At 41.8% G+C, this 26,360-nt stretch overlaps 1 protein-coding gene across 13 annotated transcripts in view; it reads left to right on the top strand.

Annotated features, from left to right (window-relative positions):
* Positions 1-484: 484 nt before the first annotated feature.
* SSBP3 (single stranded DNA binding protein 3) overlaps positions 485-26,360 on the top strand; it is a 244,673-nt gene continuing 218,797 nt past the window's right edge. For 2 of the 13 annotated variants that reach the window (XM_061633088.1, XM_061633079.1), the window contains exons 1-4: positions 485-1,518; positions 2,362-2,434; positions 2,655-2,716; positions 5,176-5,260. In XM_061633088.1, the coding sequence (XP_061489072.1) occupies positions 1,463-1,518; positions 2,362-2,434; positions 2,655-2,716; positions 5,176-5,260 (276 nt within the window). In that variant the 5' untranslated portion in view covers positions 485-1,462. The remainder of the gene's footprint in view (positions 1,519-2,361; positions 2,435-2,654; positions 2,717-5,175; positions 5,261-26,360) is intronic. The other 11 variants (XM_061633089.1, XM_061633078.1, XM_061633083.1 and 8 more) reach the window with 10 other exon arrangements.

Below are 26,360 nucleotides of genomic sequence, written 5' to 3'. Positions count from 1 at the left end.
TGACTTTTTAGCGATTTTAGAAAAAAGCAGCTTGGCTTTTGGAAAGCGGGAAGGCGACATAACCCTCCCCCGCGACCGGGAGAAACAAAAATAGCCTTAAGCGGACCAAACAAGCAGTGTGGACGGATGGAAGAGATAGGGATTTTAGGAAGTATTAAAAGGACGCTTAACAACGCATTCCTATTTATTTTTACTTGTAATTAAGTCCCACTGAGCTCAACAGGACTTACTTCCTAGTAATTATGTTCAGAAGCGGGGTATAAGTCAATAGAGCTCCGGCTTAGGAGGCCCAATTTTTAAAAGTCCACTACCAATATCCGATCCCGCAGCTCTACAGTGACACTTATGATTGGAGCCCTAGACACACGATTCCTTGGGAGTAAGGCCCACTAAACAAAATGGGAATTACTTCTGAGTAAGTAACATGCTTGAGATCGGGGATGCATCTCTTAATTTTCACACATCTACGCTGCGATCCGTAAGCCCCACATACTAGTGTATTCGGGAGTGAAAGGACTTGAGGATCGCAGCTTCAGTCGGACAGCACTGTGGAAGGTAATGGGGTAGAGAACAGGAAGGCGGAGAAACTGGGACGGCCGAGCGCAAAGAGGATGGCGGAAGCGAAAGGCAGGACCAGGGTTAGAGTAAAACGAAAGCGAGGAAGGAAAGCGCGGCCATGGAAAGAAAATTGGGCGCAGAGAGAATGGGGGGAGGAGGAATTGTGCTGTAGCGAGTGGGAAAAAGCACAAGGGTTAGCCTGGAGGAAGTGAGGTTCGAGAGCAGGGAGGCCTGTAAGGGAAAAGTGAACAGAGCGGGAAATAGCAAGAGGGTGTCTGGTGATCAGGCTAGGATACGGGGAGGGTACCTGGGTTGAGGAGGGAGCAGGGTAAAGAAGGCAGCTAGATCCCTGCTCAGCCCCTAGGCAGCGACAGGAGGAGGAGCAGCAGCAGCAGCAACAGCAACAACAGAGGTCCTCCTCCTAGCCAGGGGGACCCTTTAGGAAGCAGCCTGAGCAAGGCTCTCTTTGCCTAGTACCGGCAGGCAGCATCTCCCTTGGTGCTACCTTAAACTTGCTGTTCAAGGGCGGAGCAGCCCTTCCCCCCGCAGGCCGCCGATTGGCCGGGGAATGTATCCATTGTGGAACGTTGACGCCCGCCGAGTTCCATCCCTAGTGTAGCCACGTTCGGTTGAGCCGGGGGCAGCCGCGGTAGCGGCAGCAGCAGCAGTAGGAGCAGCTGGAGAGAGAAGAAGCAGGAGCCGAGGAGAGGGGCAGGGCGATGGGGTCGAGGCCGGGGCTGGGGCTTTGACAGCTGAAACCAGGGCGAGCGGCGCGGCAACAGCAGCGGCGGCAGAACCGGGGCGAGCCACAGCTGGGGTACAGAGCGAGGCTTGGGAGACCGAACAGCATCGGAGAAAGCCAGGCGGCGGCGGCTTCAGTTTCGCCTCTTTCTTACTGCGGACCATGTTCGCCAAAGGCAAAGGCTCGGCGGTGCCCTCGGATGGGCAGGCTCGGGAAAAGTAAGCGCCGAGGCGCCGGAGGGGACTCCCGGGAGCTGGGCATGGTTTTCTCATGTAGGCGGTTCTCCTCGTCCCTTCATTGTCTTAGGGGAGCTCGATCCAGCTGCGATCCAGGGGTGGATGGGGTGGTAGTGGTGGAGAAAGAGTCTCCCGACCAGGGTTCTGTAGCTTCGTGATCGAGGGAACGGCTATAAAAACACAGGGTGGCGGATCTAAAAGCACGATGGGGGAACGCGTGCATCGCCCGCGTCCTTTTGTCTGAAGTGTCTGTCCGTCTGTGCGAGAGGAAGGGGTGAAGGGCTTTGTCCAAGGGGATGAACGACTGGTAATCTTCCCCTTGGCCCTCCTCGCCTCCCACCTTGCTTCTAGAGTTTGCAAGTTTGGGAAAATAGGGGGCTTTGATAGAACAGGATTTGGGGGGAAGGTTCGGGAACCCCGCTTTTATAAACCTTGCATCCCCAAATCTGTCCAGGGACAAGTGGAGAAAGACACTCCCCTTCATGGCCAGGAAGCTTTAATGAATGGCTGGGGATGCTGCTGGCTGCATAGCAAATGGGGCATGTGTTTGCAGAAGTTGCATTTTGTTTCCTGCACTGAGCTAGTATCAACTTATCTTTGAGGTGGGATGGGGGCCGCGGCGGAGGGGGGGAGTGGAGTGCTCATTTCTCTCTGTAGGAGAGGCAGGAAGGAAGTGATATTTCTTTACTGCGCTGGCTTTAATCTAGGTTCATCCCCACTTAAGGAAAGGAAGGTCAGTGTGTGGACTTGGGGCAATTCCATAAAGTCTTGTTCGGTGTGGTCTGTTCTTTCTCTACCTCTCTGTTTTGCTATGTCCTTTTACAGGTTAGCTTTGTATGTCTATGAATATTTGCTGCATGTAGGAGCGCAGAAATCAGCACAGACCTTTTTATCAGAGGTGAGTGACTGTTTACTTTTGACCCTGGCCCCTCATCCCCTCTTTTAGATGGCCTTTGTTTTCAGTAGCAGGCACTGTAGCCTCCATTTTGAATTTTTTATCACCTTTTGCCATTTATAGCTAGTTGGCCTCAGAGGCTGCTTAGGAGAAGGGGGGGGGAAGGAAGAAGCATCTTTTCCTCCTGGCATCTAACCTCTCTGTGCCCTTTTGCTGTTTACAGATCCGATGGGAAAAAAACATCACACTAGGAGAACCTCCTGGGTTTTTACATTCATGGTGGTGGTAAGTGTGCTGCTTCTTTCTCTTCCCCAAAATAGAAACTTCTGTGCTTAACTGACTGCAAGTGGGAAGGAATGTCCCAGGCAAAAGTTTTGGCGTCATCTTGCGTTTCTGTGTTGAGAAATAGACATAGTTGCATAGCTTTCTCTTAATCCTAGGTAGGACTTAGTTGAGCAAGTATCGGAGAAAAAAGTATTGAAGAAAGTCTTGATCAGTTGTGTGTTGTTGTTTTGGAGCTGTTTCCAACTCATCCAAAGTGGACGTTGCTTGATCTTTCCTTATCCTGTACAAAGGCATAAGGGGGTCTGGTCCTTGGTTATTTTCATATTGTGGTTCAAAGTGCCTTAGATCTTAACAGAGTTATATGTTACTGTTTTTAAGGTGTAGACAAGAAGATAATGCACAGGATAATTTTGCAGTGTACATCTAACACTCCATCTCATCTCTCCTTCTCCAAGGTGTAAATGTGTGACACACTAGATCAGGTGCTGATATTTTGTAGAAATTTATTTGCTTTTTTTGGAAACATTTCCTTGGGAAGAACTTGTGGGTAGATTTCTGCTGTCACTTAAAATGTTTCTGGGAAATGTTGGCACTTTTAAGCTTTCTCATAGGCTGCTGATCAATGTTACTTGCTACGAGGTTCTCCTTTGTGAGTTTGTGTCAGTGATATAGTCTAGTCAGTGGACAGCTTCAGCATGACTGAAGCAGTTGTGCAGTTGGCAACATGATACTAGATGATAGAAACACTGTTTACAGCCTGATTCTGAAAGTGCATTTCTTGATAGCATTGACTCCACTTTCACGTGATGCACTTACCATGTGTCAGTGTAGTTTGCTAATGCAGAGTAGGATACTTTCAACATGAAGTATGTGATACAAGTTTGGCATCCAAAGGTAACGTTTAGACTAAGATGGAGACTTGAGGGACACATGTTGCTTAGTGCAGTTTTCTGATTAGGCTTATAGGTTGGATAATAGTTTCTGCCTAGAAGAGACCGAGTATTGCAAAGAATAGAAGTCTGCTTGCTTCTGAATGTATAGAGTAGAAAAGCTAGGTGAGTTCTTATTTCCCCTTCTAGTGTGTAGTTTGCAGTGCAAAAAAGAAAAAGAAAGAAAACAAAGAAAAATGTTCTCTGTCACCTGGCCCATGTTAATGCTGTTTGGATTGTTGCCCAGTCTGTTACATACTTGGGGTTCGTGCTATGCAGTCGCTACTGGTCAGAAAGAGTTGAGAAGACAATAATGTATTAGTGCCTGGCATCATTGATACTTGAAAAACAATAACAAAGGAGGACTTTGGGCATTTTTTGCTCCTTCCTCATATAATTTATTTGAATGTCTGGGGGAAGCTAATTCATTTATTATATTTATATTTCACCCTTTCTCAAGGCAGTGTATATGGTCCTCTTCCCCCTCGTTTTATCCTCACAACAATCTGGTGAGGTAGGCTAGGCTGAGAGATAGTGAGGGACCCAAGGTCACTCAGTGAGCTTTATGATGTAGTGGAGATTTTATCATGGGTCTCCTCATGACACTCTACCTGCTGCACCACACTGGATTAGTCACGTTTGTATGAATGCCTGCAGCTTGCATAGAGGGTATACAGCGAATTTTATTATCTAGGAGGCTTCCATTATGGTGATGCTTATATATGTGCAATATCTAAGACAGAAGATCAAATCAATGTTGTATTGACAGTATGGCATTTAATGTCAAATTGCAACAGCTCTAATGGATTGCACTCTGGTTTAGAAGATAGCTTCATACGTAGAGGGGGATGTGATCAGGTTTTAATAGAGCAACACAAAAACTTGAAGTGGACACATTTGGTTCCAGTGAGAAGGTGATTAAAAGCATTGTTGAATGTGCAGTAGTGTGTAAGAGATCTGAGCATAGAGGGGAAATAGTAGTATGCTCTAACTCTGGCAAGGTGAACGTAAACTAAGGGTTAGGGGAAAAGATATCCCTAAAAGAAAATAGGCTATGAATGTAGAGAACGTGAACACTCCAAAGTTAGGAACACAAAAAGTTGCCTTATACTGAATCAGACTGTTGGTTGATCTAGCTCAGTATTGCCTACACTGACTGGCAGCAGCTCTCCCAGCCCTACCTGGAGATGGCAGGGATTGAATCTGGGACCTTCTGCATGCAAAGCAGATGTTCTACCATGGAGCTGTGGCCCTTGCCCAAGTTAAGCTTGTTTTTGCATGCTGTCATTGTAGTTGATATATTAATCTTTGTACACTTCAATGCATATCTTCTCTATCTTTAGTTGAACATTGTGGAAGAGGAAAGTTTTGAATGAAACAAAAGTGATGTGTTTAATGCTCCTCAGCTAAAGATAGTTGCCCCTTGCTACTGAACTGCTGGAATGGGTAGACTTGCTCATTCCAGATCATTGTATGTCTTGGTGTATACTGTACAAGTTAATAGTCACTGGCTCCTTTCTCCCTCTACAGTGTATTTTGGGACCTTTACTGTGCAGCTCCTGAAAGGCGAGATACTTGTGAACACTCAAGTGAAGCAAAAGCCTTTCATGATTACGTGAGTAACAAATTTTAAATCCTTTTGACAATAAACTCATGCTACTACAGCACATCAAAGCAAATGCTGCTAGGTAGGGGGAGAAAAGGGTACCACTGCCATTCTGACTTGGTTGAATAATATTTTATAAAGTCACGGTTATGTGAATCCAGATACTTATCTTGAGAACTTTAAGGTGTGCATAATGATACATAGTTACATAGTCATGCATCTTCCTAGTGGCACACAGGATAAGGAGTGTGAAAGAGAGATGCAGTGGTGATATTTATCATGTTGAAATCTCATTTGCAAACTTTCTGACATAAGGAAATGGCTGCATTTGAATGTGGAATGCTCTTTCTTCAGGAGAATGTAATCTAAAAGCTCATCCAAACCCATATGTATTTATGAATCTGTCGTAAGATCGGTGTGCAGTGCAATCCTGTGTATACCTACTTGGAAGTAAACCCCACTTCCTCCTAGGTAGGTGTGCATACAACTGTAACTTTAGTGAGTCAATAGTCTCGGTTCAAAATGACAGTACAAAGGGTTTTCCTTAGACCGCAATGTAGACGTTATTTCTTTAATTTTGGATGGAGCGTTACAAAGTGGCTGTAAGAGAAGGATTAGGTATTGCAAGCAGGGATTGAATTGAGGTGGAAAATGTTACATTTTCGTTTTCTGATGTGAAATTAATTGTCCCAAACTAGTGCTTGCAACCCTGGGTTTAAATAGCAGATGTATGTGGTATGAGCATCTGGAGTTTGCTTTCTTATAACAGAACAAAATGTTTTCAGAGTAACCACAGAACTACAAGCCCCAAGGAGGACAATGTTAGAAGCTGTTTCTAAAGACCCTAACCTGTTAGAGGGGACATTGTCCCAAGCTAACTGTACTATAGTGTTCTGAATAAACTTTGACTTGTCAGCTTCTCTGATGTGCAGGCTATGGCTTACCTGTGATAGCGGAGGACAGATTTCGAGGAACGTGTAGCTTTTGACACTTGAGAAAAGGCATATTGTCCTTCTGTAAGTAAGGTTTGCTCTTTTTTTTCCACCTGTGCAACTCTGACTGCATCACAACCTTTCTCTGCCCAAGTAGACTGAAGGACTTGTAAAGAGCTGCGTTTCCAGAGATAAAAAAATTAAACTGCTAACTCCTGTCTACATTACCCCTTGAACTGAGGCTCAAAATAATCTAAGAAGTTGTGTTCAGTGGGGAAGGTGAACTGAAAGTGAGCAGCCCCATTAAAACAGTATTTATTTGGAAGGAAGCCCCATTGATTTTAGTCTATCTGACATCTGATTCATAAATTAAGATTGTTATGGGACCTGTGCCTGCAAAGCCTCCTGGCCCTTATACCTCTTTGCTAACAGCTATAAGGTTGCCTGAATTACACAGTTCCTTCTGCCACCAGCACCCAGGCAAAGGGTTCACTAGCAAAGGAAAGAGCTGCATAGTTTGTCCGTGGTTTATCCCTGTGGGTATTGCTGGAGTGAGCAGAGACCTGACTACAGAGAAGCGGTTCCAGTGTTGTTCTGGTAACATGTGAACTGGGGCCCTGGTTTTTGTACTTAGGACTGCAGACTCCCAGGCTGTAGCTCTTATAACTAAGACAGCTGTTAGTAACAGGCTTGAGAACTATTGCAGGCTGATTCCCTAGTTTGACAAAACACGGAAGAAAACTTACAAAATGTGGTGTTCTGTGTTTATTGTGGACATGCTATATCTTCTCCTGTTTCAAAATAATCAATGTTTGAAAATCTTATGTGACATTAAATCTACAGTCTATAGTTTTAATGTTACCCCCTCCTGATGCAGCCATACCTGGAAGATGGAACTGTGCTTCCCAGAAAATTGGCAGATGGTCAGGCATTGATCTGATTTTGTGTATTCTGTTTGACCAGGTTCCTAAAGAAATCCTCTTGCCTATAATGAACAGGCTTCAAGTTACTTTTCTAACTCTTGATATAAAACACTTGCCTTTGTACAAAGAATTGTATGTGATGACAGCATGCAGGGCAGGAAACTTCCTATCTTAAAAGAGGGAAGAAAGAACAAGGGAGAGTGGCATGCTACTGTGGCCCTAGTATCTGTTTAGTATCTGGGGCTGGTTTCCTTTGCAATTATGTGCCCTGATTTGTAACCTGTATCCATTCCCCATAGAACTTGCTGAGAGCAATTGACTTGGAGGGGGAAACTAATTTAAAATACTTCTGTATTTATTTATTCTGTTTTTTATATAAATATTGTCTCCCAAAAGAGCTTGCATCAATAAAAAAACAATTAAAAAAAATAACAAGGAGCAGGCCCTTATAAACTAAAAAGACAAAGACATATAAGGGTTCATGAATGGAGACGGAAAAGATAGGAGGGAGATCAGTTTGACAATGCCAGAGCAAAGTGGTAAGCAGAGGTGTGTGTCAGTGTGTGTGTGTCAGTGTGTGTGTGTCAGTGTGTGTGTCATAGATAGATAGTCAAGACCTGGCTGATCTGCCCTTGCTATTCTTGTTTGGATAAAATTGGTGCAATCACCCCATGTTCCTTAGTCCTCTGGCCGGTAGCAGAAGCCAGATTGTTCTTCCTCCAATTCTGCAGTCCTTGGAAAACTAGCAGAGTGTTATTTCTGGCAGGAAAAGAGTGGCGGGGGTGCATGGGAGCAAATTCCCTGCATCTGCTTGTTTCACGTCCATGGCTGGGGACAAGCTGGTCTTCATATTGCACTGGTGCTCTTCTTGGGAGAGAGATAATGCAACCTCTCTGTGTTCCTGTCCCTTGCCTGTACAATTCCTGGACAAATGGACTAGCAGTTGGGGACAGTATCAGGGAGGAGAAACTCTGCCCCAACCCTGGTGACCCCAGTGCAAGTAGATTCCACCTCCTTCAATCCAAGTAAACCCCCTCGAAGTAGTGGTTCATTTTCTCTCATAGAAATAAATGCTGTTCACTTGACTAGGAACTAGTATGCTGCTGCCTTAAGGAACATGTCCAGGTTGGCTTTGCGGTTGGAGGGTTTTGCCCCATCATAACAACATGTCCCAAAGCAGTAGTTTACTTTCTCCTGTAATGATTTGGCTTAATTTACTTTTGTGGTGGAAACTTAAGGGGTGAGGTTGTGCCATGGTGAGGAGCCTCTTTTCTCTGCGGATTGACCCTCTGTCACAGCAGAGGGTGAAGAGGTGGGCGAGTGAGACGTTTGTCCCTTTTTACTTCTCATTGATAGCTCTCAAATGGGTTGTCACGGCAAAGACTGAGGCAAGGCAGACAGAAGCCCAGTTACAGCAGGCCTTTCCATGTTGCTTCCCTCGAGCCGTGGCACCTTCCCCACACATGAACAACTCTGTTTAGATACAGGGCTGGCAAGTGTCAAGTCTGTTTCTGATGATTTTTGAAATATTATTTATTGCTTCAAGTCTCACTGCTATATGCATATGACTTCCACTGATATCAGTGAGATAGAAACATGCAGGTAAATATATTCAGGATTAAGATTTTAATTGTTAAGCATAGTAACAAGTCAGCTGCTGGATGTGCCACGTTTGGTTGCTGAGTTTGATTTTTTTACAGACTCTTGTGGTTGTGTAGCTGTTTTCAAGTTAAGATTGTCCCCTATAAAATGTTGCTTAATGATAGCCGAATGGTCTCTGTAGGTCTTGGATGTGAAATGTAAGGTGTAAAAGGAAAACATTGGCATTCAAGATATAATAATGCTACATTAGCAGCAGACTTATAATAGTGTCTGAGGATTTACTGTATTTAGAGAAATTAATCTTTCTTAGCTTGGTAATAATTCTAATAATAGGCATGAGTGCATTAGATGATTCTCATAAACTTTAATACATGTTGCTTTAAGCTTACAGCAAATAGACACAATCCTGATTGTTTTTTTAATTCTTAGTGTAATACAGTTTCGTAACAGTCCTAAGCACTTTACCTTTTTAGTTTTGTTATGAAGACCAATAGGAAGATTTTCTGTCCTCCCTGAATTCTCCTCCCCCTTAATTTCATTATATTGTTTATTTGTAAAAGGCTGTTGCTTTTAAAGTGGTTGGCTAATATGTATTGTTTAATCACAGATGTATCAAGCTATAAAGGTGGGTTTTTCCCAACAGAAATATGTAGTTTATTTCCAACAATGAACTTAGCAAGCCATCACATTATGGTATGTGATGAGTGTGTTCTGTGTTTTTACAGAAGCTTTTTTGTTTTTTCCAAATATTTATTTGTGGTTCATCATTGCTATGCACCATGTACATACAAATACAGATATTGTAATCACACTCATAGAAGTGTTAGTTTCTACCCACTACGGATGTGCATTTATGTTTCCAATATTTTTCTGCTGTGATGAAGATTTTGCTGCATGGTTTTTGTGTACAGCCTGATGTGGAGACAAAGAGGACAATTTCCCATGTATGGGAGGGTTTATAAGAAGATTCATTGCACTGAGTCTTATTAAAGAACATCAAACTCAATATACAGTCTTCCCCTTTTCCTGGTCTTACTGTCCCCATATAGAATATCTGGTGTTTGAGTTTGACAAAATATCAAAGACAGAAGACCCTTGCATGAAAAATCTTGCTGATCAGAGGCCAGATGTTTAATGGCCTGAGATCTAGCCAGGATATATTTCCACCTTCTTCTCCTAGTCTCTGCCTCCATGGACCCTAATCGAGGCTGATAGCGTAAGAGCCATGCACATAGTTTAAGCGGCAAGCCTTCTCAACAGCTAATGAATGAACGGTGACTCATTCAGAAAGGCTCCCAACCAGATTAGAGGATAGTTGGCTGCATGATTTGGAATGACACAGTATGGAGGTTTTAATGGAGACTCTAGCAGGAGCATGCAGGATTGTGAGAACATGTTAATAGCTACTGCTATTTATGTTCTAAAAAAGACTTTCGCTTGGGGGGGGGCTGTGCAAATCATGATCAGAATGGACAGGTGACTAATGTGGTAGATAGGGTAAAAATAAACTGCTATTCTGGGTTGTCAGAATGATTGGTAAAAATTCTCTTAAGCTTTTGATGGCTTTTTTTTGTAGATGTGCATGACTTCTGACTTAGATGCAGCTTGCATGTATTTGTGGATTCCTTTATTCTTTTCACTAATAGAGATTCTTTACTGAGGGTGATCTTTTGCCTTGTATAAGAGGACTGAAAGCAAAAATATTGTCTACCCTATTGTGTATAAAAGACAACATTCTGCGCATGGTGAAATGCATTTAAAACCTGGCATCATTTCCTGTACATGCTTCTTTCCCATTGTTTATGGTTGAGGTGTGGCTACTTGGACGCATAAGAAGCAAATCTCTCCAGATCAGTAGGCTTGGAGAATACATGCTTCAAAGAATGGGAAACCATGCTTCATTAGCAGCCTGTATAACAGCACTTGCATGCTGTGTAACTTCCATTTCATTTCCCAGTATAACTATATGATAATAGAAGCAGCAGGAGCAACAAGCAATTTCCCCAAAGAACATTTTTAATATTAAAAACAGCAAAAAGCATTCCCTCTTCTTGTTTTGTGTGTGTGTGTGTGTCTTAATCGATTCATAAGAATTCTGAGATGGTTGACCTGTACTGACTTTGAAAGGAATTATTGAGGTTGGAACGCTGTGTACTGAATTCTTGCTAGCAGCAATGTGAAAAGGTGTTATGTAGACCCTGTACCAAGGGGATGAGTGAATAATCATGATGCTTTGGAGACCACACAACCTCTGCTCTTACACATCTCCCTGTGAGCTCAACACCGAAAGTGTTTCGTTTTCCTGCAAATCATGAAATCTGCTCACCACAGGGGAATCTGGGACCAATTTTATGGCACAAAATGGTTAATGCTGTGAAGGTAGGGTAATGGCAAGATGTCAACATTTGAAACTGATTTTTATGGAATGAGGAAAGGGGGCTATGTATTGTCTGGTTTGTGCCACTGCTCCAATTTTGCGGCTTGAACATGCCATTACAGAGAGACCCAGGAAAATTCTCAGCTGACTTTGCAAAAGCTCCCTTAATTTATGTTTTGATTGCCACAGAGTTTCGCAGAAGCACACATTAAAGTGACTTATTAAAGCATAAGCTAATTTGAAGCTGTGTACACTTATATAAAGTTGACTTTAAAACAGAAAAAAGCTTAATTTTACACACTTAGTTTCATTTCTTCCAGACTGTTGAGGTAGAGTAGAAATTTGATAGAACTGTGGTGCTTTTAATGTGGTGTTTGAGTGGTTTGAGATTTGCAAAAATATCAAGGGGGAGGGAGAGGAGAAGAGAAATCCAAAATGTGCTTCCAATTTCAGTGTTTCTGTGCGTTTCCAAACGAAAATGTTATACTCTCCCTAGAGGTTTACTGCTGTTGGCACGTTTGCCTTTATCTTGCTTCTAGGCAAAGCCCCTCCATAAATGCACTCATATTACATTGTGGCGGTGTTGCCAGACACTCTTGTTGCAGGTTTTATTGTGCAACTTCTGAGCTGGTGAGCTACAAAGGGATTGTACAGCATGACAGGGAATTTCAACCACTGTGTTATCTTGGAATTGGCCGATTGATGATTGCATTTCAGCGTTTCAACACTGTGAAAGCCAATACAATTTGAGTTAGCTGTGATGACTGCCAGTTTAAATACCGCAGTGAATTTCTGTCAAATAGCTAATACACAGAATGGGGAATTGCAGAAAACTTGATCACTAGAACCAATTTAGTCGATTTTGGCCTCCAGCTACAGAAAATGAACTTAAATCTAGTTGACTGTCGCTACATACTTTTTGTGGCATTATTCTGTTTGCACATGCTCCTCTGAGTGTAACTTTGATGAGAGAGTGTAAAAATTCAAAATGTTTTCAACACAAAACCTTTTTTCTTTTTTAAAATTGCACGTGGATATTTTTTTTAAAAAAAACCGTTCCCTTGGTGATACTAGACTTTTGGAACCACTCCCTAGAAACATTAAGATCATATTCTGTATTTTGGAATTATATTTAAAAAGTTTTATCCAGGGCATATTTTGGTCCAGCTACAGAATTTGTTGGAAGAGCTGGTGGTTGGTGCCAGCAAGGTTGTGACAGGTTCTAGGAAATACAGTCTGTTTGCTTGCTTCAGCAAAAATAACTTCTCTTTAAAAAAAAAACTAAACTAAACTGCTTTCCTCTTTTTTAAAAAAACCTCCTAACTGTGTTGTGTGTCAAACAGTTAATTATAATCTAAATAATTCTTATGCTTCACTTATGCAAAAGCAGTAGGTGTGACATAAATATTTTTTTCTACATGACTTAACCTTAATTGCTGGAAGAATGTGACTAGAATCCATTTCCTCAAAGTGGTCCTTTTCCCTCGTGACATGAAGCCCATGTTCATTTTCAGATTCTCATAATGGTCACGACTTTGGAGATCTGCTCCGTTAGGAAGTGTCTTGGCCATCCTGACAACTAACAGGTATTAATTTATTTTGAATGAATGAATGAAACTTTATTTTTACCCAGCCCTTTTTCCAAACTGGAACTCAGGGCGGCTTACAAATAAAACTACATGTAGTTAAAAACATACAAAAATATACAATTAAGATACAATTAAACTATACGCAACCTTAAAACCATGAAACAGGCACTTAAAGTACTAAAAAACAATTTAAAATTTTACCAGGAACCAAAGATCTCTGTGGTAGATACTGCCTTGCTAAAGCATAATCTCACTTCAACATATCTGGATTATTTTCCATCTTTGTTACTCTCCTCATGCTCCACTAAATAGCTCTTGCAGTACTTTTCTAACAGAGATTTACCCAAGTCTCCATCGGATTTATGTATGTGTAGTTCTTAGAAAGATAAATGTTTGATGTACAATTGAAGATAGTGGTTTGGGACCCAATACCCAAAGGAGTGCCTCTCAGCCTACCTGTGTCTTAAGGGGAGGCTCTTCTCCACACACCTCTGTCAAATGAGGCTTATTGCGTGTCCACAAGGGAAAGATCCCTCTGTGTGGTGGCACCCACCTTTGGAATGCCTCCCAATAGGAGCATGACAAGTGCTGACGTTACAGTAATTTAAGTGCCAGGTCAAAACTTGCCGAAGCATGTTAGTTAGTTGTTTTAGTCTACTCTGGTTGTTTGTTAGCTGTCATCGTCCTCATCATTGTTATATTGTAGTTGTATTTTTATGACATTTGAATTTATTCATGCCTGTTTTATATCACCCTTGTATCTGCAAGGATGAAGGGCAATCTAGAAATATTTAAAATAAAATCAAGATTCTCCTCTCGCCATGTGATTCTCACTACTGATGCAGATGATGATATTTGGAACTAGTAAAAGCTCCAGTTGTCATGCATTTTTTGTAAGCAATCTCGTTATCTTCTCTCAAGATAGCTTTTTTTGTCTGGGAAAGCATGATTGCTAACCAGATAGCGATGCCTTGCTAGCTGATTGCAGCATAATGAGGCTGTGTAAATGTTTAGGCACTTGGATAGTGCCTGTGGTGTTGACAAACTTTCCTTTCTCCTTCCCCCATTTTTAAAAAATGTGGTTGCTGAACATGGGAGTGCCTTACTTTGTCATGTGATATAATAGAAACCAGCTTATTAACAATTTTAGTCTTCCTTAAACTTCTTGCAGTACTATACACATTGTCTCAGGTTGGTTTTTTTGTTAATGGGGAGTGAACAGCTGCAAGATTTCCTTCTCTCTTTCTCCTCTGCATAATGTATAGACTGCTTATCACATTAATAGCTATTTCCAAGAGTAGTGCGCTGTTGACTGATAGCCTGAACAGATCTTACTTCTTGTCTAAGACCAGAAGATTCTCTTTCTTTATTCCAGGGCCTCCATGCCCTTCATCTTGAAGGATCCATGGTTTACAGAGTTTATATTTCTTACACGATTGTTAAGAGATATGAGTGTCTAGAGTCACTTAAAGCTTGCTTGTGCAACTTGAAAGGCACTGCTGTCAAATTATGCTTCCTGCTCTTGTGGCATTTTAGAGAGAAGAGGTGGTAACGCTCAGGGTTCTAGATCTAGTCTATCCTTGATTTGCAGTCAGTTGCAGTAAATGTGTTTTGTAAAGTGCTATCTATTTTGGCTTCAGCAAACTGAAGATTTTTTAAAAATGGTTGTTGAACATATAGCTAAGGAAACTTTTAACAGTGGCATTTTGTAGGCCGAGTCTTTGAACCTAGAGGCCACCATTTCTTTAGCATCTTATGTGGCATTCCCCATAAAAACCCAAAATTGGCACCCGTTGGGGGGAGTTTCCCCCGAAGCCTTCTGAAGGCTGCTCCCTTCATTGTTACTTTTCCATGAAGAATAAGCTCTATGTCAGAAAAAGTAACCTGTGGGGTGATCCTTAAGCCTTGTTGAAATTACAGACAAATAAGCCTGAACAGAAAATTGAAGAGTGAGCATGCAATAAATAAGCATGTGAATAGGGAGTTGGTGTTTATTGTTCATAAAGGAAGACATTTGCAGGTCACAGGTTTAAAACAAGTCAAAGTAAGTACTTACAGAGTTTTATTATGGATGTTTTGGTTTTATGTTGGCGTCTTGGGGATTTAAGTAAGGATTGGGCAGACTTACTGAGAAATAAATCTAGCAACTGGAGTTCATTCAGTTGGTTGGAGGGGTGGATTGTATCCAAAATGGTCTGCATGTGAATGGAATTAACTTCTCTTTCCATAATGGGAATTCACATTGTCTCCTCCCCCCTGCAACCCCTTGCATTCCCTCAAAATTTCTTCCAGAGAGTTGTGTTGAGGGACCTTCTAGAATATATTTTTGGAAGGGGGACTACTGAGGAGAGGAAAGTGAAGCCCTGCTGCAGGAGCTGAAGTCAGGGTCAAACAGTGTTGGATTCCGCTATATGCTCGTGCTTGGAATATCCCTCAGACTCTGATTGGAGACACTTGGAGAAAACAGGTAGAAAAGAACAGGCTTAGCCTGATAACAGCTGTGTGAATTCTTACAAGCACATGAAGCATTCTGGTGTTGTCTACGAAGAACATGTGGATCTTTTTGCACTGGGTCAGAAAAGCTCTATGTAGGGTATGCTGGTCCTGTTCAGATGTTATTTTCCTCATAGAATTGTACCTGAAATTGGAAACGGGCCAAAGGTTTGCATGCTGCCGCTTCTCCATGCCTCTTCTGTTCACCTCGCCACAGGGACAAGTAAATGATTGGAATGAGGAGGGTCTTGTGTGAACAAAGACCGAAAGCACATTCCTATGCATGTTTTACTGAGAAATAAGCCTCTCATTTCAATGGAACTTGGATTTGTAGCCCCTCCTGAAGTTGTTGGACTCCAAATCCCATCAGCCCCAGCCAGCATAGCCAATGGTCAGGGATGATGGAAGTTGTAGTCCAACTACATCTGGAGGGATACAGGTTCCCTGTTCCTGCCTTAGGGTATGTGGAGGTATTTCTTGGGGGAGGGTTTTTTTCAGCTTAAGATTGCCTGTGTTTGTCCTTGTGTTAAATTTTTGGAAAAGGTCTTCCTAACCTCAAAAGCAAGTGGGCAGTAGGGCATATTACTGAAGGAAGAGTGTTTTTGTTTTTTGGGGGGGGGAGGTATAGTTTATAAAGCAAAGGCAGAAGTATCCTCCAGGGATAATATAGGTTATGAACTCCACCGCAGTGCAGGGTGTTGGATCTCGTTAATATATAGACCTATTTCCCCTTAGCATTTTCAGTGTTTGAATGTTTTTCCTTTCTACTTCCTTTTTATAGAAATAGTGTGGAATGTGTGCTTTATAGTAATTATCTCCTTCATCCTCAATTCACGTCTGAAATAGGTTATACATGTTTTCCAAATAGGGGAAATCTATTCACCAAATAGGTGAAGAGTTGTTTTGTAGGGGGTTAATATTACAAGTTCAGGATGTTGGTTCTGGTGTACAAAGTCTTATACAATTTGGGACCTGGATATCGAAAATACTCTCTCACCCTTTATATATCCAACTAATCACTGTGTTCTGCAGGAGAGGACCTTTTAAAGATAGCATTTTATCAGGAAATCCATTCCATGCAGCATAGGCATTGGGCCTTTATGTGTGGCAACATCTACCTTTTGGAACTGGCGTATCAGATATGTATCATCTTTATTATGTTTTTGGTGCCTATAGAAGACCTTCGTTATCCAACAAGCCTTTTACATAAATATTTTTATTCCAGGTTCCTGTATATGTTTTTATTATTGATGATTTTATTGTTAAATTGCTTTGGGATGTTTTATGGGAAGTGATTCATAAATGAAATGAAAAAAATAAAAATTTGAAAAAGAAAGGGAAAATGTTAGTGTCGATGTAAAAAGTTGGTTGTTCTTATTGGTGTGATGTAGGGGGACAATTTCACTGTATAGGGTAGATGGATGCTTTTGCTGTAGGAACACCAGTTCTGTTGGGCTGCTTCAAAAACGTTTTTTGGTACATGTCTTCCAAACTTTGGTAGGGGTAATTCTTGTGTTTTGTATAAAAGAAAGTTATTTGAAAATTCAGTTGATTCCTCATTAGGCCTGTGAAATCCAGATTGCATAATAGGCTTCTCCAGTATGGAGACATGGATGCAACTTCATGAACTACCTCTTAATTAGAGGCTGAATTCCCATCTAATCTGAGCAGGTATATTCCACTCAAAGCGATATGGGGGTTGGACCTCGTTCTTGCTACAGTTCTTCAAAAGGCACGTAGTTGCTGTATCTCTGAAGCCTTTGAAAACAGAGGCAATGGCAGTACCATAGTTTAGTGATGATAGTTTAGTGGTAAAGCAGAAGGCAAGGAGCTGTAGCTTAGTTGTCGAGTACATGCTTTGCTTGGTCCTTGGCATCTCCTTTGATAGGATCTCCAGTAGCAGCACTGAGAGAGCCCAAGACCTTGAAACGCTGCTGCCAATCAAAGTAGACCAGCCTTCCTCAAACTGGTACCCTCCAGATGTTGTTGGACCAATACCCATTACCCCATCAGCTTGGCCAGTGGTCAGGATGATGGAAGTTATAGTCCAACAACACCTGAGGGCACCAGGTTGTGAAAGGGTGACACAGACAGTAATTGGGCTACAGAGATAAATGGTCTGGCTCAGTACAAGACAGCTTCATGTGAGTCCTTAAAGTGATGTGTTGCTAGGCTTCTTTACATTTACCCAAGAGGGAGGAACTGACTGTGTGCAGTTAATCCCAAAGGGGCACATGGTTCAGTGCTTTCCCCCCCCCCCTTGGGTTGTGGAGGACAAGTGCATTTTTACATCCTACCCTAAAACCTGTCATTGAGGAAAACTAACCATATCTGTTTCCTAGGAAGGGCAGAACTGTAGGAAAAACCTACCTTGAAAATGCCCCCTTTCAAGTTTTGCTATAAAAAAGTGACATTTTAGCATATTGGCATTAACCGACCTACAGCATCTCCCTGCTAAAATATTAAAAGCTTGAAACAACTATGCTTTCGATGCATATTTTTATTTTTATTTTCCTTTCCTCTGAGTCCTTCCACATGCCCCAAAATCTGCTTTGGATGATTCTTCAACCCTTCAGAGCAGATTTGGGGGTGCATAGGTTACACACACAGTGGTAGGCTGCAGTTCATCACAAGACCCGTTGTTCAGGAGGAAATGTGTGGTCTTTTAAGTGGGAAGTCTCAGTTGTGGGAGGGGGTTGGAACTCTTGCAATCCATTTATTTCAAGGTAGGCACTTAAGTACATTTAATTTTGTCCTTAAAGATGAACTTCTTGTAATTCTCTTTCCATTAATAATGATCAATGGCTGTTAAACCAGTGGCAAGATAATGACTTTACTATGTCAAAATAAAAAATGCATCATTAAAACACTCATTCATTTAAATTCTTAGTGTAAGGTTGGGTTACTTTAAAAGTTTTGATTGTCACTTTAGAGGCAAGTACCTATTTGTTGTTTGAGTGAACTGATGTTTCCAAAGTAAGATTTATTCTGGTGTTCGACAGTTACATAGGAGCTACAAGAATGGATGGCTGTTCTAAAGCAGTTCTTCCTTTTTTTTAGTTGATATTGACAAAACCCTGAAAGCATTAAACCAGAGGTCATGGCAAAACGCTTACGCTGTAGTCTCTGTGATTGGGGAGCCTAAATATTTATCCTGGTCTGTCCCTAATGAAAACAAATTGTCAACAGTTGTTCAGTAACTGACTAAATTAAAATCTGTAATTAGTCAATTAGATTAAAGAGTTGGCACAACCTGATTGTATCATGCTGGTTAGGTTATTAAGAGAAAGGGTGTGATTTTTAATTACTGCATGCTAATTTTGACAGTTTCAAATGGAAACAGACGTTTTCCCCCCCCCACTACCCCCACCCCACAATGTGCTGTGTCTTTGTGAAAGAAAAGCAACAAAATGTAGTTTACTCTGAACAAAAGATCTGAAGTTTCTTCTCTATAAATACTGTGAGAGCTGAATTTCAGCAGGGAAGACCCTTGGATAGGAATGGGGGGAGTTTCATTAAATTTTGCATTAAAAAATTCTATTGACAGTAGGGTATTTTTGTTGAAGTGTGTTTTTTAAAGGTGTGGGTTTGTGGTGTGGGTGGACTTTGTGGGATGGGTTTTTTGTATTTGTATTAAAAGTCCAGACAAGTATTCAACCATTTGTAGATTGAAATGTATTTAGTGAACTGCTGAACTTGTTGGGGGGGGCAGAAGAAACATTAGGGATGGGTAGAAATGTGGAAAAGTCAATGTCTGAGTGTATTGGAAGCTGTGTTTGTGGTAGATCATACAGCTTGTGAACCTGTGGGTGTTGCAAACTGCACTTCCTGACACAATGACTAGAGCGCTCATTGAGAGGTCTGTGTTGGCTGTTCCCTCTTTCCCTTCCTTTGCACTCTTGCTTGCTGAGATCACTTGTAATCTGCTGTTGGCATGGGTTGCTTGTTAGAGATGACATGGGGGGAGTATACAGTTCTTTATCTTGTGTTCCCCCCCAACAGTCTTAGCTAACGGATGAGTAGTGCTGAGATGCTAGTGACATAGAAGTGAGTCATCCTCCCCCAATTGTTCCTCTTCTCTCTTTATCACCCCTCCCTCCTTCACTATTCCTTATTGTGCAGGCTGCATCACCAGTAGAAAAGGGAATGAGTTTCTGGTTTGGGAAACAAAGCCATTGGGGGAACCGTTTTACTGTCTGTGTAAAAGGCTATTTTTTTTCCTACAAGGCATGGTCAGTCCTTTGTAAAAAAACAAACAAACAAAAAAACACCCTCCCTGCTGCCCTGACATATGACTGCAAGCAAAATCTGGAGCAAAATCTGATGCCTGGGCTGGAATGGTTTCAGTGTGTGTGTTGGGGGTGTGCGCCTCTGTGCTGACCCCCTTCTCAAAAAAAAGAGGAGAAAAAAAGAGGGAAGTTTGCCTTTGAAGGGGTGTGTACGTGCCTTTAAGGGGCTGGCAGATTTGTAGCTCTGAGTAAATACAAACCTTGTAAACCTTCCTTCATTTCCTCTCTGTGGTCCTTTCTGAAGAACAAAGAAACTCAAAGCAGTTCACATACAAAAGCTAGGGGAGACTTTTCCCTCCACTGAGGAGCAGTCTTAACAAGGGCTCCTATCCCAAGGCCCTACAGCAAAGAGAGGGGAGATTTTTGTTAATAGAGAGAAGAATTCAGCAGAAATTGTTCTTTCCAGAAGTGGGCAATTAATGGATTTTGTTAGGCTAGTGCAACATGTGTGAAAATGAGTACGGCTTTCCTGTTCTGTTGATCATTTCCTTCCTTACCTTGGAAGCTTGGAATTTATTCTACCTTTTTTGTAACATTTTCTGTGTTTCATTGAAATGCAGTCTTTTGATCTTCTGATAACAACAGTTTATTCAGCCTGAAAAAAACTTGATATTTAAGGGTTCAGCACATGTATTTGCTTGTGATTCAGTAATGGCAGCTTTAAAGGAATGAAAATGTAGTTTTTGTACAGATCAAAATTCAAATGGGCTAAGATTGTTGATCTATTTATGAGAGTTTTCGGGGGGGATCTGTAATATCCTCCATTTGTGGTCTCATATATGTGGACAGAGTGCAACATTCATAGTAAGAAAACTGCATTAGATCATGGGGTTCTTCTAGAAAGGAAAGAATCTACAACAGTAACGAACAGAGTTAAACCACTATAGTGCTAAAATTCCTACAGACAACTGGATGGACCTCTGTCTTTAAGGAATTCATGTGTCTTGTACTGTCAAATATCAGTGGGAATATTAAGGCTAAATCCTGACAAACTGTGTGTACCCAAGGCAACTGGATAATTTCTTTAAAAATAATTTATTTCTGAACCTTCGTCTCCATCTCAAATTAATTTTGCTTCTTAATATTTCTTTTTTGTTTAGATGGAATCCTGGTGTTTGTAATTTTAAGATGCAAATATTAAGGCATTGGTTGGTTAGATCAAGAGCAACTTGGTTATACTAGGGCCCGTTCAAATGAATAAGGAAGACTAAGTAAGATTAATTGAGGCCCTGTTGATTCCTGTGGGAACTAAGTTTGGATCCCATCCATTGGTACTTAAAACTTTGAACTTCTACCTCAGAAGTCATATTGTATCTGTTGTAACTCATTGATGCAACAAGTAGTTGCTCATTTTTGTGGGGGTGTGGTAATGGAGGAGGGAACAGGAGGATAACAGAATGCTAATAAGCACCTTCAAGTGTGTTTGAGAAAGAGGCTGTATAGTCAAAATCAATTTGCTTATATTCTGCACTTTCCACAGATCATTTTGCTCAGAGTATTATGTGCTTTATATATGACTAGGTAGCCATGTTTATTAATGTACTACAGGATAGCCAATGTGGTGCAAACTCCCATCATCCCCAGTCAGCTTGGCCAGTGGTCAGGGATGATGGGAATTGTAGTCCAACAATATTTGGAGAGCTACACACTGGTTACCCTGGCATAAAGTGGGAAAAGAGAGGGAGCAATTTATAAATAAAAAGCTGAGAGTGAGACTAATTTTTGCAACTAAAGGCACTGAGGAGATTTGAATCCTTCCACGGCCATAGTTAACTGTGCTTGGTTGCTGGGGACATTTCCCCCTTGGCCATCTCTGTTCCCTTGCTCTATGCATGAGTGGGGTAGATATTTGTACAACAAACATGGCTGCCCCCAGGGCATTGAAGAGATCTGAACCTTCCACCTCTCCCCTTCAACTATCAAAAGAAATATTTAAAAAGTCTTAGGCTGGTCTTGCTTCTGTTTTTGTTGCTTTTGCTATAACAACAGGTGAGATCTTAAGTCCTCCAAGTCTCATACAGAGGTCTTTGGTAACTGTACCTGGAGATGCCAGGGATTGAACCTGGGGGCTTTGTGTGCAAAGCATCTGCTGTACATCTGCTGAGCAATGGTCATTTTCATTATCTCCATTTATCATTTCCATTTTCCAGATGGAGATGCTGTGTATGAGTCTGACTATACCCTCTGTGGATTTCTTTGCTGAGTGGGGTTTTGAATTCAAGTCTGAATATATCAACTCAGCATGGATTCACTGCACCCATGCTTGCCTAAATGTACAGAATAAAACATAGCAGAATGGCAGAAATCTTTGAAGGAGGAATTTTGTTCAAAATAATCATGTGTTGCCATATTCAGGGTTAAAACGCTCGGGAAAATATACTTGAGATTACCAGATCTTCCATTGGAATAAAGAAATCTTAGATGATCCATATGGGTCATTGCTTAAATCTTCATAAACTTGCATATGAATAAAACAAGTTTCTTGAAGAACAAAATTACTGGTTTTTAGATGAAGCATGCATGTGTCATCACAGACACCATCTAAGGAGAGGCATTCCCTCCTGCGTTAGAAGGTAGGGAATGCCTCTTTTCGTTGTCAGAAATAAGTAACAGATGGTGCTTGCCACCTGGGATGTTCTGAAATATTAGTACTCCAACTATTTTTTAAAAAAATCTTCTGCCCGCTTAACTGAGGATACTTTCTTAATTGGTCAAACATTTTAAAATGTATTAATAATCTAACCAATTAATTGACAGGCCTATTGAGCCCATGTGTAATATCCTTTTAGAAAAAGAAAAAGAGAACTGTAATCGCCTTGAAGTGTGGTATAGCGATGATGCACTACTGTCGATGCACGAGGATTTGTGTCAACGAGTTTTCTAGGTCAGATTATCACATGTTGAGGAGCAAGGGAATGAGCTGCAACATTTAAATGCAAACTCATTAAGTTTGTTTTTGAAGAGCCAGATGGTACAATAACCAATAACTTTGGTGGTTGCCTTTTACAGCAAATCGTTTCCAAATTCTTGTTATGTGTAGGCAGATAATTTTGGTAAACACACACAGTGGACATGGGGCACAGTCTTACAGTGTTGCATTTGTTGAATATTAAAAACAAACTATATTTGGACCTGAAATTGTTCACCGGAGGGTTGGCTGCGTCTTCAGTGCTTATGAAATAGTTTTGTTTTGTTCTTTTCTGCTTAGGATACAGCTCTGAAAAGATATAACTAAATTTGAAGGCAGCCATGCTCCTTTCCCATGAGTCAGCAAGTGTGTCACTGCAGCCATGGTTGGGGTAAGATTCAGATAACATCTGCTGCTGCTGGCTGACTGGCTGGCAGGCTGGCTCCTTTTATCAGAGCTGGCTGCAAAACCTGCTCCTCAGGTTCTGAGTAAACAGACAACAAACATATGAATGTTGCAACCAGACAGTATTTCCATGAGCTGGAGCTAGCTTTCTGATTGGGTTGAAGCTATCATGATGTCAGTAGCAAAATGCAGAACTGGGTGTTTTTTTAAAAAAAAAAATCAAAATGGGAGAGATTAGAAATAGTTTTGTTTAGCATGGCCACTCTTCTGGAATTTGTATTGCAAGGTATCATGACTGAAGACTGTAAGATTCAGAACTGAGGATGTGGGTGGAAGAGAGAGAAATGATGCATGTGTGTGGTTCCCTCCCCCCCCCCCCATGGGAAGCACAAAAGATGAATGTGGTGGAGGAATAAGAGATGTGCTGTCTCTTTAAACTGAAATGGCTGTTGGTTTACTGCTAACTGTGGGGGAGGGGAGGTGTGTTAGTCCCTGGTGACTTGATGATAGGGAGGTCCGTGGCAAGCTCCCAGCTTAAGCCCTGACACAGCAGGGTGGGAGGAGCAAGAAGGAGAAGGAGCCGCTGCTTTGACAATTCAGCACACTTTGCAGCTAGAGGTTGCCTCGGCTTTGTTGGCAGCCCTTGAATTTCTTCTTGACCAAGAAAGTGACGAGATTTGTGCTACTGGGAGAAAAGATCAAACCTGTAGAAATGATTGCTTGCAGGTTGCAAGCAGGATTCTGAATGCCTGAGATGAGGCAAGGAAGCAATTATTTCTAGAGTTTAGAGAGGAGTGTTGGATTCATAAGCCCCCAGCCCACCCCTGCTGCCCATTCTGCCCTATTCCGTGCCTTCCCGCTATTGCAGATGAGGAGCCCTTTGGCGTTGAGTGGGGAACTATTGGGCAATGCACACTGAGCTTGGTTCTTTGAAGGTGCTCTTCGGTGCTGTACTGGCAGCCTTGCATTTAAGCAGTAGCCTGGTAATCATAGGTGACAAGGAGTTGCCTGTAAGCAGATCCATGGAATTCCATGCAGGCACGTGAGCAGCCTGGTGGAAGAGGAGTGGAGAGCTCAGTCTCTCTACTCCACCCAGCATAAACAACTAAATGGGCTGCCTTGTCCTCTACCCAGCGTAGAAATTCAGGGTGCTGTTATAGGAGGGATGGAACCCCAGAGGCTAGTCTTTCTTTCTTTCTTTTTGCATGCTGATAACTTTTGGGGACTTCTTTACATGGCTGTCTTAGTCTAGAGTCCTTTGCCTGTGTGTACTTGACAGAGGAAGAGGAATACAGTTAGCTACCCTGAATGCTCTGTCACCGTGAAGGTTGGGATGTGTCTCTACTCTTTCCAAGAACCAGTAGCTGGTGTATTTGGGACTCTGCCAGTGATGTATGTGGTTGTACGTTGACACTGCTGCCTCTAATTATGGTGTTCATAGACAAATAGCTAGAGTAAAGCAGACAGGTTTGGGCCTCACCTTTCCTTGCTTGTGAGTTATGAATTTCATGGGGGCTGCATTTAGTTTTTCCATTTAGAGACTAAATTTTAGGCAGCTCCAAAGTAATGGCAGAGCAATGGTTTTGACCATTAAAATAAGTATACACTGAAAACAACAACAGAAACTAAGCTGCATGTACCTTGAACTGCTTATCAGATTTTAATTGAAATTACTTGAAATTTAGATATGTGAGACTTGCGTCCAGATCCTAGGGAGATATGGCAAGTTTTGGGTTGCCTTGGTGGTCTGTTTGCAAAGCAGCAGTGTTTCATGGGAGTTCTTGTGTTGTGTGAGGTCAGTGAGTTGATTATTGCTGTACAGTGAGCCAGCGTGACGTAGTGGCTGGAGTGTTGGGGAGACCTGGGTTCAAATTCCCTCTTGACTATGAGGCTTGTTGGGTGACTTTGGGCCAGTCACTAACTGTCATTCAGTCAGCCCTATCTCACAGGGTTTTTGTGAGGATAAAATTGGGGTGGGAGAGGACCATGTGCATGGCTTTGGAGGAAAGGATATGAATTAAACAAACAAATAAATGAAATTGATATTTTTATTTTTGCGTATAGTATTATTGGATGAGCCTGGAGAGCTCCTGTATTGCTCTGTGCCTGGAATTTTTGAGAAATTGTCCCCTGACGTGTGTGTGTGTGTGTGTGTGTGTGTATTTATTTATTTATTTATGCACATACACCCACACACTTTTGTTATTTTTGTTGGATTCTATTCTGCCCCCAAAGGGCCAAACAGGATGATTTACAGGGTATTTATCCCTGAACATGTGGTTTGTCTTACTACTAAATAACTACAACCAGTATTCATGTAGCTCTGGGATAAGAGAAAAAACTTTTTAAAGATTAGAATGCCTGGCTTCCAACAAATGCATAAGTCTATGCTGAGGGACAACTTCAGCACCTGGTGTCCTTGGACAGTTGCTTGGGCTGTTGCCCTCCATCAGAACTCACCACTGAGGCATGCCCTGCTCCTCTTTAAGCATTTTTCTATCGCCGTGCTCCAAGCAGTATCAGGCAGCTGGGTCTTACCACCATTTTAATTCTTCAGCTCCAGAGCATTGTGGGAAATCAGAATGGTAGGATGATGCAGTGGTCTAGGGCTTCTTGTAGCACTGCTGATCATTGCTGATGGCCACCGAGAAAGTCCACCAATAGAGAAGGCGACCTATTGACAGAAGAAGGGACATCAGAGGAAATTTTGACCAGGACTCCCTCAAGCCTGGAACTGGCCCTTCCTATCCTTTTTATGGTACAGAGGTTTCCAGATATGAGAACAGTGGAGAGGGAACACTTCCTCTGTTGCAGCATGTTCTTTTCTTCCTATGCAAAAATAAAAACAAAACAAATATATTCACTAATAGGCAAAAAAACCTTGCGGTTTGAGAACATACCTATAGCCAACAGATATTTCTATCAACTTTAGAAAGCAGGGAAATTGGGCAGCTATAGTGAATGCACCAGAGGAGCAGGAGACCTGACCACCTCTCTGAGATATTGTACTGCCCTACAAATTTGTCAAAATGCAAACACAATTGCATTTTTACCGTCCAATCCACTTCCTGTGTAGCTTGGAAGAATTGGGTAATGTGCCTCTGAGCATATGGTGAGTGGTGGCAACACCTGCAGTCAGCCCAAATAACAGAAACAAGACATGTGCTGTGCTGATCTTGTTTTAGCAGGAAGGAAGCAACGGTATTAAAACAGCTGATATAGTTCAGATAGTCTCTTTAAATATGTTTGATTTACTTTGCAATTTTAATGAAGTTTCCTATAGTAAATCATTTTCTTGGAGGAGATTGGATGAGTGTTCACTGGGCAGAGGGGAAGCCCCTTTCCTTTCCAAAAGGAAAACATTGTGAACAGTGTCATTCTTTTTTAGGGTTTCCCCCACTTTTTATTCTATATCAGGCACATGTAGCCTCCCACCCAAATTTAAACCAAAGCTGTCTCTGACCACATCCACACCAGACCTTTATTTCACTTTAGACAGTCATGGCTTCCGCCAAAGAATCCTGGGAAGTGTAGTTTGTGAAGGGTGCTGAGAGTTGCTAGGAGTTACCCTGTTCCCCTCACAGACCTTCA

Source organism: Rhineura floridana, chromosome 6 (assembly GCF_030035675.1).
Source record: "Rhineura floridana isolate rRhiFlo1 chromosome 6, rRhiFlo1.hap2, whole genome shotgun sequence".
NCBI classification, from domain to species: Eukaryota; Metazoa; Chordata; class Lepidosauria; order Squamata; family Rhineuridae; genus Rhineura; species Rhineura floridana.
The sequence above is the reverse complement of the archived record's forward strand: the minus strand, read 5'-3'. Positions and strand labels throughout refer to the sequence as shown.